The sequence below is a fragment of the Arvicanthis niloticus genome, chromosome 26 (genome assembly GCF_011762505.2).
Source record: "Arvicanthis niloticus isolate mArvNil1 chromosome 26, mArvNil1.pat.X, whole genome shotgun sequence".
Classification (NCBI taxonomy): Eukaryota; Metazoa; Chordata; class Mammalia; order Rodentia; family Muridae; genus Arvicanthis; species Arvicanthis niloticus.
Window position 1 is genome coordinate 13,967,059 of NC_133434.1, and position 13,371 is coordinate 13,980,429.

At 51.0% G+C, this 13,371-nt stretch overlaps 1 protein-coding gene across 3 annotated transcripts in view; it reads left to right on the forward strand.

The window, feature by feature from the left end:
- The window catches only part of Dscaml1 (DS cell adhesion molecule like 1), a 321,523-nt gene that overhangs the window by 233,439 nt on the left and 74,713 nt on the right, over positions 1-13,371 (forward strand). For all 3 annotated transcript variants that reach the window (XR_013107524.1, XM_076924982.1, XM_076924983.1), the window contains exons 4-6: positions 2,090-2,236; positions 8,907-9,185; positions 10,919-11,194. Coding sequence is in view for 2 of the 3 variants with exons in the window: in XM_076924982.1 (XP_076781097.1) it covers positions 2,090-2,236; positions 8,907-9,185; positions 10,919-11,194 (702 nt within the window). In the remaining variant the exon portion in view is untranslated. The remainder of the gene's footprint in view (positions 1-2,089; positions 2,237-8,906; positions 9,186-10,918; positions 11,195-13,371) is intronic.

The following is a 13,371-nucleotide window of genomic DNA, read 5'->3' on the forward strand; positions in this document are numbered from 1 at the left end:
AAGATGCTTACTCAGGAATGTGCTTGCCCGAACTCAGTCCTCAGAACACATAGAACAAGAGTGGTGCTGCTCCCTTGTAATCCCAGCTCCAGGCAGGTGCCGTGGGGCTCACCGGCCAACCAGCCTCACCTATGGGGTGAGTTCCAGGTCATCAAGAGACTTTCTCAAAAAGAGAAAACTAAAACCAAGCAACAGTAATAAGACGTGAACCACTGCCGAGGAGCAGAACCCAACAATGTTCTCTGGCCTACATGTGAGCGTTCGTGCACGTGCACACGCACGCACACACACGTGTGCATGCACGCACACATACACACACACCACACACACGCACACACACACTCTCACACGCACATTCACAAACACACACACACACACGTGTGCATGCACGCACACACACACACACACGTGCATGCACGCGCACACACACACATACGTGTGCATGCACGCACACATACACACACACCACACACACGCACACACACACTCTCACACACACACATTCACAAACACACACACACATACACACACACACTCACACTCACACTCACAAACGCACACATACTAGAACCCTAAATCTGTGCTTGGGACATATATAAAGCAAACCAGACATTCCTTATAGAGTAAGCCACAGCTAAGGCTTGTACTGCTGGGGGTGGGAGAGGGGCTGCGACTCTGCCACAGGTAAAGGGAAGCGGACCTCTATAAGGTCCAGTTTGTAAGATGTGGGGCTCCACAAAAAGTTCTCCTCCTAGAGCGTGTCCTGCTGATAGGCTCACATCACTCCCCACCCTGACCCCATCCTTCCCGGATAAACACGATTACCTAAGTGTGACAGCAAAACCAGAGGTAGTCCCCGTCTGACCTCTGTTCTCAGTGAGCAGAGTCCTAGGCTGCCACCAGACTCCCCAACCCAAGGTCACATCTTCCCTTAGGTCAGCTCTCATCAGCTCAGAATCCAACAAGGTTCACTGGGACCCCACAGAGAGAGAGCCATTCTGCTGTGGTCAGATGTGACAGCAGCAACCATGTGAGGGCCCCACTGCCTGTCCACTGTGCTTCCCTGCCAAATCCCAGCCGATGAGGCAGGAACAGCTGGGACAGTGGCACCAAAGTAAACCCAGTGCTGTCCCATGGCTGTTCAGGACTGCGGTAATGACTGTGTCTGCCTCTCTAACGGCCCCAGTACTGAAAGGATTTAAGCTTTTGACTTACAAAGAAGACTGGGAGGGAATCAGAGCCCCAAGTTCTGGTCCAGTGACTGTGCGGTCCCCCGTCAGTCGCTTCAGTCTAAGTTTGCTTCCTCCTCTAAAACAGAGCCTACCGTTTCAAGGATCACTGAGCGACGACTGAGGAGGTTCTCTTAGGGACTGGTGGGAAATCGGAGGGCTCCTCCACATTCCAAGAGCTCTTTCTGTATGCAGACATTTGACATATCCAGCCAATGCTGGAGGATCTGCACTGCTACATCTAAGGCTCCGGGGCTAAGCAAAGCCCAAGATGGCACAGTGAACAAGTAGAAAAACTGAGTGGTGACACCCAATGGATTTCACTCAGTCTGACTCTAACACCCGATTCCTCACCAGGTGGCTAGCACACACCTACATTTCCAGTGATTCAGACCAGAGTTAGGAAGAGCCTGAGTTCAAGATCCACCCAGGCTACACAGTGACGACTCTAAAAAGTTATCATCGTGTCTACTTTTCATTGTGTTGGTGTGTGGCTAAAAGCCTTGTCTAGGAGCTAGAGAGAGAGAGGGCTCAGCAGTTAAGAGCCCTGACTGCTCTTCCAGAGGTCCTGAGTTCAAATCCCAGCAACCACATGGTGGCTCACAACCATCTGTAATGGTATCTACTGCCCTCTTCTGGTGTGTCTGAAGACAGCAACAGTCTACTCATATAAATAAACACAATACATAAAATAAATAAATCTTAAAAAGAAAAGCCTTGTCTATTGGCCATGGCCCACCTGTGAGGCCATGCCTCCTCATCCCTGGTTTTCCAAGCTAGCTAGCTAGCTCCAAGCAGGCCACCTTCCAGCTAGAGCTGCCCCAGCATAACTAACCGGCTCTATCTGGTTGTGTCTCCAGAAAACAGGTTTTTCATCACATCACACGGTGGGCTGTACATCTCGGACGTGCAGAAGGAAGATGCTCTCTCCACCTACCGCTGCATCACTCAGCACAAATACAGTGGGGAGACTCGTCAGAGCAACGGGGCTCGTCTCTCTGTGACAGGTAGGCGCTTGCCTAAGGTGCTGACCCTCCATGGGTATGGGACACCCTATGCACTGATACCACTGGGCAAGACTTCAGCTTGGGTTAAGTAGCCTCGAAGTAAGAGCTCTTCTAGAGATTTCTTCTTTCCTGGGGCCACTGTCAGACCACACCTGGCTCTCCTGATGGACTAAAAGGTTCCTATGTATCCGTGGAGGTTCTGGTTCTCAGGCAAACTTCAGTGTCCTCTCCATTTCCGTAGTCACTGCCCCCACTTCCTCTTCTTGCCTTCTTTGTCAGAAAACTCATTGTTAAAATCTGTAGTAACTGTGAGCCTAGATTTCAGGAGGGGTTTTCACTTCCTTGTGTCTCTAAGTGTTCCCAAAGATTGGGGGTGGGGGAGGTTGGTTGCTTGTTTACTGTTTGAGGGGAGTTTTGTTTGTGTTGGTAGTAGTGATGGTGTGTGTGTGTGTGTGTGTGTGTGTGTGTGTGTGTGTATGAGTGTATGTGTATGTGAATATGTATGGGTGAGTGTGTGAATATGTGTATGAGTGGGTACATGTGAGTATGTGTGTGAGTATATGAGTGTGTGAGTGTATGTGTCTGTGTGAATGTGTGTATGAGTGTGTATATGTGTGTGAGTGTGTGTGAGTGTGCATATGCGTGTGTATGAATGTGTATGTGTGTGTGTATACACTATTTTGGAGGCTTCCTCACTGGACTGGAGAGCAGGTAGACTATAATAAATGTTTCTAGAATACTCCCGTTCTGAGGTGTGATTGTGTGTCTGAGAAAAAAAAATGGAGCATGTTTACTGCCCACAGTGTACCACATAGCTCTCCATGTGCCACCTGGCCAGTGCCCACAGCCCTGTGAGGTATGTTTAATGTTCTGTATTTCCAAGGGGAACCAAGTGGCTTGCCGGAGCTATCGAGACACAGGGAGGCAGAGGCAGAGTTCACACACCAGTCGCCCTTCTGCTGAAGTCAAGGGAGGGCCTGCAGATCATCCACATGCCACCTCTAGCAAAAAAGGGGGAAAGGCTTTTATAGATCCCTTTATAGGGCCTTCTCCACAAGCAGGTTCCAAATTTCTGACATCCCTCCGCAGACAGATGTTTTTTACGGCACCTACCTGTACAGTGTATACTTGGACTACCCCACACTGTCAGCACAGGATCTGACATGTCCTTTGTTGGAGGATTTTCTCTGGCACTGACCTAGAACATGCAGTGAACCTCTTGCCTCAGCTTGCCAAGTTCTGAGATAGTAAACGTGCATCACCACACCACAGTTCTGACGCCCTCTGCCGTGTGGGTTTTGTTGTTTGTGAGGTTTGATTTGGTTTTGTCTTTTTGTCTTCTGAGACAGAGACTCATGTAGTTCAGACTTGCCAGGAGATCCCCTTGAACTTCTGATCCTGCTGCTCCCACCTCCTGAGCACTGGGATTTTAAGTGTGTCACCACTTCACATTTATGCTGTGTTGAGGGTCAAGCCAGGACCTCATGCACACTAGGCAAGCACACCCCCCAACTCTTCCATCTCAGCCCCCAATGTTTTCTATCATATCCAATGCTATTTTGATTTTCCTCAATGCTGGTTCCAACCCACAGAATGGATATCACAGCCTCCTGTGGGGCAAGGGTTTGGGGGTTGACCTGCAATTTGAGCATCCTTGAGGAGATGGGGCAGAATGGAAAGGGAGGATGAATGAATAGAAACTTACTTGGGAGGAGGCGCTAAACCATGGGATCACACCTCATTCTAGGCTCTGGGAAAGGACTCTGGCTACTCTGTCTGTTTCTGTCATCTATGGCTTAGAGACATCAACCGTCATCAGACAGGGGACTCCCAGGACCCTTCATCTGCCCAGCACCGTTGAAAGAAAGATTAAGAAAACAGGAATCAGGAGGCAATAACCAGTCTGACCCTCATGTCTCTGATGTCTGGTCCTGTGGAGAGCACACAATCCACACCAAGTAAACATTTATGGCATTAGTGAACACCAATGGAAATCATGCTTCTGTGCTGAGACAATGGCACTTGGCCATAGCACAGACCGCGTGGTAGGACTTTTGAATCTGTAGCCAACTCAGAGTGTGTTTCACTGGAGTGGTTTGCTTCCAAATTACAGAGCCTTGTTTGCATGGTGTTTTGCATCTCATTTGCATGCTCCTCATACAGTGCAGGGGTGGGGGCACAGAGAGCTCCTATTGCAAGCCTGTTCTGCTCTCTCCTCCATCAAATCCTTCATTCTCTGCTCCGATGGCCAGACCTACAGCTTTTGGGGGTGGAGAGTGAGGATTAGGCAGGGGTCCCTCAAAAGAACAGATTCTGGAAGCTGGAGGCTGTGCCAGCTTTTCTTTTTCGTCCTACACCATCATGGTGGGTAAAAGGCATGGTGGGGGAACTGTGAGAGAGATGCCATCCCTCTAAGGACTCAGAGATAAAACCCTACCTAAAGGGACAGAGGTCAGATATAAAGGTATCTGGACAATCCTGGGAGAGAGGCCTAAGCCCAGAGAGAGTAGTCCAGAACAGAAGAGGAAACCTAGACCCAGACTGGAGAGACACACAAAGACAAAGGGAAGTGATGGAAAGGAAGGAAGATGCCGGAGGGAAGGGAACAGCAAGGAGAGGAGGGGAGGCCGTGCAGTGACGCAGGCCCCTGATGTGATATGATGTGACAAGGCAGCTTGTCTGCAAGCTGCTTGTCTCTGGGAAAAAAAAAAAACTGCAAGTGATCTGAGAGAGAGGCAGGAAAAGGCATCAGGGGAGCTCTGACCGCCAGGCTCACTGCCCCTACTCGCCCCTAAGCCCAGCCTGTCCCCAGGAAGCACCTGCTCCGTGTCTCTAAGGCCTACGAGCTCCTGAAAGGGCTCCTCACATGTGAAGGTGAGCGGGATGAGGAGGGGGCCACACCTTGGGCTGGAGATGATGCAAGAAGGCCAGAGGCTCTTTTGGAGCTGCAGTACCAAGTGTCCAGTGAAATCCAAGAGAACGGTAAATACAGTTAGCTGGGCAGTCATAGGAAGCCACCGGCTACAGCATGTGGAGTTCAGTGGTTCCTGATGCCCGGGGAGCCTCCAGAAGTCAGCTTTGGCAGGGAGGTCTGCGTCTTTGCTCTGTTTTTCTTACACCGTCCTCCTATCCCTGTCACATTCCCAAGGCAGGGCCTAAGAGTAGGCAACTTTTACTTTTCTGTTTTCTAAGTCAAACGGGGAAGTTGCAGAAAGAAACTAAGTCTCCCCTGAATCCTCCCAGATAACACCCCCTCCACATGACTTGGGGCTTTCTAGACAGTTCCTCAAGCACTCTTAAGAGCATCAACATCTCTTAGTATGTTGAGACTTAGTATGGACCTCACCTTGAGACAAGAGACCGAGGGACCAGACAGGATGTGGAACCAGCTTCCCATCCTTTACATGCAGGACAGCCATGGAGCAGACTCCGTGTGCCCTGGTTCCAGCCTTAGCTCAGACATCACAGGACATTCCAGCATCCTGACCTAGGGCCCCACAACCTCAGGCAAGGCTGTCTTTTCCCAGCCTGGTGCCTATGCTGGCAGCGCCCAGTCCCCTGGGATGTCACGTGTACACGCCATAGCCCTTTACGTCTCTGCTTCCTGGTAATGAAAGAGGTTTCTTTTCCCTGCTACCCCCCGGAATTTAATTTCACGCCTAGGCCTCGGTGATTAATTCTCTCCCCTCTCCCCTGCCCCTCCTCAGCCACCCTGGCGGCCCCTCTGCTTGTAAATTCTGCCCTGTGCCATGGAATTTGTGTATTTCGCATCAATTAAGTGTCACATTGAGTAATTCTTCTCTGGCACTGGCTCTGTTGATCCCAACCAATCAACCATTCCCACTGGGGTGGAGGAGGGGAGAGGACAGCAAATCTGGAAGGGAGGGAGGATGAGCATCGGTTGGCAATCATCGGTGCATCTGCCCCTCCTGTGTCTGCGAGGCACTATAACACACATCCTGCCTGCCGTGCATTGCCTAGGAAAGCAACGTAAGATATGGAGGTACCGTAACCACGTCCACTGTGCAGGAAAGATACTCAGCACAGAGGTCATGAGACTCATCTAAGGTCTTGAGGCAGACTAGAGACCAGGTAAAGCTGTCACTTAGGCCTCCCAGGTCCCAGCCACAAGTAGAGACAGAAACGCACCTCTGGAAAGTCCCTCTCTGGAAGAGACTCCTGGCTGACTCTTCTCCAAGGGACAAGAGCAAAGAGCTGACAGCCCCCATTGATGAAAGCAGAGTGCGGTAGGTCAGCAGCTCCCCTGTCTACCCCCAAACAATATCCAGCGTGTTAGATTATTCCATCTGGGGCCCCAGCTGCTGAACAAGAACAAGGACAAGCTGCCTTCAGAGTTCTAGTCTGCCACGTGATCCTGGGCTGGTCCCTACACTTCTCTTGTCTCAGTAACCTGTGTCCTCTCTCTGTGTTCTCTGAAGTCACAGGCAGCTGTGGTCTGTAAAGTTGTCAGTGTGGAGTTTATCCAGCACTCAGCTCGCTGGCTCACCCTCATTTCTGACTGCCTGCTTATCGCACCCCCCCTCCTACCCCAGAAACTGAAGGTTCAACAGCCAGGAACCCCACTCCACACTGGGCACAAGAGGGACATCACAGGTCAACATTGCCTCAAAAAGCCTGGCTGTCCTCTGGGAAGATGGATGCCTGGCCTGCGGCAGCTGCTATTTTAAAAAGACAGGTAGCCACAGTTGTGGCCTCGAGGGGCAAGACAGCGGGCTGAGGCCAGGGGCTGAGGGAGACCCCATTTCCATCTATGTTCTTCGGCTTTCTGAAGCTTTGCACCTGCATATATTACCTGTTCAAAAAAAAAAAAAACAATAACTTTACATGTTTTCTTTTTTAAAAAAGAGAAGGAATTGTTTGAAAGGGAAAGGAAAGAAGGAAACTTCGTGGGAGTCCAGAGAGAGTGGCAGCAAGGAGGGGGAGGTGTGCCCACGAGAGACTGGCTTGTGAACAATGAGCAAGACTTGGTTGTACAGAGCAGACTGGCTGGGTGTCTGGACGACCCAGCTTGCCTTTGTGGGGACTGGGGAGGTGAGGATAGAATAAGCTACAGCCAGGGAGAGGTCCTAGACAATGGTGGGGGAGTCAGCAGCATGAAAGGGAACTGGGGCGTTGAGGCCAGACCTGGTAACACAAGCCTGTGAATGCCAGAGGGTGAGGCAGGAGGCTCGCCAAGCATTGGTGGGTAAACCTGGACTACTAAGCCAAGAGAAAAGAAGGGAAAAGCAAAAGAAGGATGTGTTGGGGAAAATCCGGGAATACGACTCAGTTGATAAAGTGTCTGCTGATCATACAGGATGCCCTGGGTTTGCTATCAGAATAAAGTGACCATGGTGGTTGGCACATGCCTGTAATCCCAGGACTCACGGAGTAAAGGCAAGATAATCAGAAATTCAAGATCATGGCACAGTGAGATAGCCCAGAGGGTAAAGGTGCCACCAAGACTGACAACCCGAGTTAGATCCCTTGGACCCACACAGTGGATGGAGAGAACCAATTCCTGTAAGTTGATCTCTGACTTCCAAACATGAACCATGGCACATGCATACACCCATGTGTTCAAAAGTGCACACACATACATACACACACGCACTACACTCATTTTTGGTTTTTTTGTTTTGGTTTGGTTTTTTGGTTTTTTGGTTTGTTTGGTTTTTTTTTTTTTTTTTTTTTCGGTTTTTCGAGACAGAGTTTCTCTGTGTAGCCCTGGCTGTCCTGGAACTCACTCTGTAGACCAGGCTGGCCTCGGACTCAGAATCCACCTGCCTCTGCCTCCCAAGTGCTGGGATTAAAGGCACGCGCCACCACTGCCCAGCAACACTACACTATTTTTATGCACACACACACACACACACACACACACACACATACTACAATATTTTTAAGTTCAAGGTCACCCTTGACATATAACATTGACTAGAGACCCTGTCTAAAAGGAAAAAAAAGAAGGTGTGGTGTGCAGAGAAGAAGCAATGGTAGACCCTTGACAGCAGAGTTGGGACTCAAGGGACAGAAGGCCAGGAGGACCTACCCATGAAGAGTCAGGCTGAGAAAACCAACAGGAGCACCTATAAGTGACAAACATCTCACTTAATGGAGCCTGGGTCTTCCACCACTTAGGTTCACATCCCCCAGGTGCTGGCTTCTCTTTGCTTTACTCACATATTGTTCATAACTCTGGGGATATGCACCAGCCACCCTGAGCCCAAGCAGAAGCCTGGGCAAGGGACTGAAGAGCTGGCTTAGCCATTGAAGGCTACTAGGCTCACAACTTTAAGGAAGGACAGGGCACCCCAACTGTTCACCCATGGGGGGTATCTCTAGTTTGCTTTGAGGCCCAGACAGATAACCACCACTCTCATGTCCTGAGACCAGGGTGAAGAGACCATCCATGTCCTCCCTTGTCATTCTTTCTGTCCGTTTGACTTTGAGCTCTGCCACGTTCTCAGCCAACCTTGGAGCCTGGTTCACAAGCATGGTTCTCAGGGCTCAGCCTGGTTTAGGGACACACATGGAGGATACATGCTCTCCTCTGGGAATGCTACCACCCTGGGACTGCTCACTGTAAGCATGGGGAAGGAGCTTCTGTCTGGAGGCCTGCTTCCTCTGCCCAGGGTGGCCTCAGCTACTGACACTCTCTTTTTCCAAGACCCTGCAGAGTCCATCCCCACCATCCTGGATGGCTTCCACTCCCAGGAAGTGTGGACGGGCCACGCAGTAGAACTGCCCTGTGCTGCCTCTGGATACCCCATCCCTGCCATCCGCTGGCTCAAAGATGGCAGACCCCTCCCTACTGACAGCCGCTGGGCTAAGCGCATTACAGGGCTGACCATCAGTGACCTGCGCACTGAGGACAGCGGCACCTACATCTGTGAGGTCACCAACACCTTCGGATCAGCAGAGGCCAACGGCGTCCTCACGGTCATCGGTGAGTTGGGAGCCCCTCTCTCTGCAGCCCGAGGAGCCTCTGGGCTCACTCCTCCTCTGTGTGACATAATACCAGGACCATGCAGGCCCTGCTGCCCCAAGAGGAGCTCCTAATGGCTGAGAGGGAAGGTTATGGCTTGGAGAGGCCACTGGTTTGAAACCAGCCCTGCCTTTCAGTCCTGGTGTCATCAGTAGTATCCATGATCCCCTGCCCGGTGGTCTTCTTCTCTCCAGGGGTCAAACAGGTTATGAGAATCTTGTGGGGAGCTGTGAAAGGGAGGAGCTCCTGGGATTGTTGGGGGTAGGCTGTGCCAGGCTGAGGGAGTCAATACTGATGGTACCACAAGGCAGGTCTGTGTCTCCATTTTAGGTGGCAGACCAAGTATTTAAGGATAACAATTGACAGGGGCCCTGATCCATCAGACCAGACACTGAGCAGAGGCAGCTAAGTCAGCTGCATCAGGAACTGCTTTGGATATAGAGTCTGATCCTTCCCTGTTCTTTCCAGAGTTGTCTGGGGTGTCCCAGGAACTATGGAAAGCAGGAAGACCCTGTAGACCTCTCCCATCACAAGCCCCACAGGGCAGGCAGAGGCAGTGAGGGCAGAGGGCCTGACACCACGGAAGTGCCCTAGGTGATCTCTGCACTACCCATCCTGTTGAAGCTTCATCTATATTTATATGAGGCAGAGGCTCCTTTGAGCTCTAATACTCAGAATTTTCTGATGACCAGGCACAAGGAGCTGGCTGTTGGGAACCCTGTGGACCCCTCTAGGTGGCAGGCAGCATCAGCCTGAGTCCCTGAACATTGTACTCAATAGTATGACAGTTGCCTGAGGTCACTCCAGTTTGAGGGCAGGATCCATCTAGGGTGATTCTCCTCCATCCTCAGCAGAGTCCACTGTGCTGTAAAGGTTGGCTGAAGTAACACTCTGCCCCCCACTACCTTTTCGTGAGACACTTGGGTGGGCCACAGACACAGTAGAGCTTCTGTTGGCCTTCTAGCCTCACCTCTGACCCCCTAGCCAGACCCAGACTCAACACCCTCTCCACAGCCCAAAAAGCTATGACAGTTGGTGTGCATTTACCTGGAATATGGGGTGGAGATTGTCCCCAACATGCAATCACGGACAGGCTAGAACAGAAAGGCCTCCCAGACCTGTTCCATGACAGCAAGAAGGCAGATGTCCAGAAAAAAGATGAAAGCCTGCCCCGGGAGTCTAGAGGGTCATTGCCTTTAATACCATGCTGAGTTTGGGGAAAATCCATGGAAGTTCTGGCAAAGAGGATGATTGGTGGAGCCCCAGATGCACATAAAGGACATCAGACTAACAGAAAGCAGGGGGCTGGTGGCCCGCATGGGTACAAGAAGCCATTGATAGGGGAAAAGTGTGCCTTCTGGTTTCTGGGTGCCATGCAGATCAATGTCCCGCACTGCTGGAGGATTTAGGGGAGCCTTGAAGCTCTTCCTAAGCAGAGGGACCCACCTAAGAGAGGTAGAGGCCACCAGAATAAGAGAACCCACAGAAAATGCTGGTCTGTACCTGCAGATGCCTCATAAGTAAACTGAGGCCCAGAGCAGGGGATTCGTTAGTCCTAAATTGCACATGGGTGTGTTCGCTGAGCTGGACTGTTGGCCTCTGTCCCTCTAGTCACATGCCAACTTGGTTAAGGTCTTTCTAACCTTTTCCACCCTCCCTCCCACCTCCCTTTGTGCCCACCTGGTCCCACTTAGACCCTCTTCATGTGACCCTGACACCAAAGAAGCTGAAGACGGGCATCGGGAGCACAGTCATCCTGTCCTGTGCCCTTACGGGCTCACCCGAGTTCACCATCCGCTGGTACCGCAACACAGAACTGGTCCTGCCGGGTGAGGCCATCTCCATCCGCGGGCTGAGCAATGAAACTCTGCTCATCTCCTCGGCACAGAAGAGCCACTCGGGAGCCTACCAGTGCTTCGCCACTCGCAAGGCCCAGACAGCCCAGGACTTTGCCATCATTGTGCTGGAAGGTGAGAGGGTGCAGGTGGCAGGGAAGAGTGGGGCTGGAGTCCCCCAAGAGGTGCTGTGCATGCTTGGGGTGTCTGTGCAGTGCTCAGTGCACACAAGGCAGGCCCCATGCCCTCGTGTCAGCTTTGCAAGGGCCCTATGCGGAGGTCCTTTTTAATGTCCCCTATTTTGAAGGTGAAGCATCAAGGCTTTGGTGGCATGTCTAGTGAACAAAGGTTTTAACAACACCATTATATGTTACCATTGCCCTCAACGGTTACTAGAACTTTCTCAGTAGAGGGGCTTCCTCAGGGTCTAGAGGCTGTGACTCCAGGATCCTCTGAAAGTTGGAATCCTTTCCAACCTGAGACCTCTTCTCAACGGGCTGTCTCTAACTGGGAGTCTCCGTCCCCACCTTATTCTCTGTCCTCTTAAAGCTGCCACCACCCAGCTCCCTCATACAGCACTTCTGGGTGTGCTTTCATCACACTGTGCCCCATGCATGGTTCCTTGCCAAAATATGAGACCCAAATCAAGCTCACATGCCACTTGCCCCACCACGAACCCCAGCACCAGGCTGAGACCATAGAGCGGATGCCTCCTGCTCATTAGCAGGAAGGGGCTGTCAGGAACTCGACCTACCAACAAGCTTAGCATCTGTGTGTCTCCAAGCTCATCCTTTTTATGACAAAGCCATACAGCCATAAGGGAGCACCACTGCCGTTTTCACTAAGATCCCAACCCCAGGCCTGTATAAGGGGGTCTCACTATAGGGCCTTTGAGGTCTGGTAGCTGGGCAGCCAGTGAGCCTGAATTGTGGGGCCTTCCACTACCCACAGGGCTGTGCACAGCAAGCCCCGATGCTTCCTCAACCAGTTCCTTACTGCCCTTCCCAACAAATATACCATCCCATTGCAGGTTCCCTTGTCATCTCAGGGGCTCCCACTTAGAAGCACCCCACTAGATAGCCCATATTTTCACTTGGAGGGGGCCAACCCTTTGCCTTGGGTAGAATTCTGGCACCTTAGAGGATGGCTCTGGAGAGCAGACACATGGAAAGTGAGCCTGGGGGTGGGAAGCAGGAAGGCAGGGCCAGCCTAGAGAGGGAAGAAAGGAAGAAGACTAGGGGCCAAAAGTCATATGACACTACATACTCCCAGGCTCAGGCAAGCATCAGGATCTCCGCAGTTCTAGACGAGTGTCTCTTCCATCCAGTGGTAGGGACAGGGCTGGGCAGGCTGGCCAGATCTCTGGTAAACATCGGCATTTTGCTGTGTGACATCGAAGGGTATCAACAACACTATGACATCTGCGCTATTTATTTATTTATCTATCTATCTATCTATTTATTTTTATTTATTTCAAACATCTACTTTTATTATCTGATCTTTCTTATTTGTTTATTTATTTATGTATTTATTTTTAGACAAGGTCTCTCTATGTAGACCAGGCTGACCTTGAACTGGTGACAATCCTCTTGGCTCAGCCTCCTGAGGGCTGAAATAACCTGCACACACTACTACTCCAGACATATTTTTTTTTAATTGACATATAATAAGCATGCGTATTTATGGGGTACAGTGTGCTTAATGTCTTTTTAATCCCTGACACCGGTCCTGTGAGGAAGGAGGATCAGGTGACAACTCCACTCCCACATTCTGTGGTAGGAAAGCTGGACGTAAAATTAATGGTCTTATCCTAGATTGCGCAGTTAGCCAAGGCTTACGGCTGGAGCCAGACTCCCATCACCTTCAGTGTCTCTGGGAAACGTGCATTTTAAACTACCACCTTAAGCTCTTCTGTGTGTAGGGCTAACATGCTAATCCCCTGTCTTTGGCATGGCCGAGACCAACATCTGCACCTAGAGTTCACCCACGCATGCCTTCTGAGCCTTGCAGTCTTTATTAACACACAGAGGAGCATCCTGAAATCAGTAATTAATTTCATCTTGCCCAGAAGTAGTGGAAGTAATCTTCATCGCCCACCAATAAAGCAACCCGCTCAAAGGACCCCCACATTAGCCAGGCACCTCACTCCACAATAGTAATTGCACCTCGTGGGTTTCCGCTACCCACACCACGTGACAGCCCTTTGTCTTTATCCTGGCTGCCACTTTTCCTCCTCCCCCTCACTGGGTGGGTGGCCTGGTGGGATATAGTCTCTCTGTGACTCAGTGACCCTGAAGGGGGCTCCTCGCTCC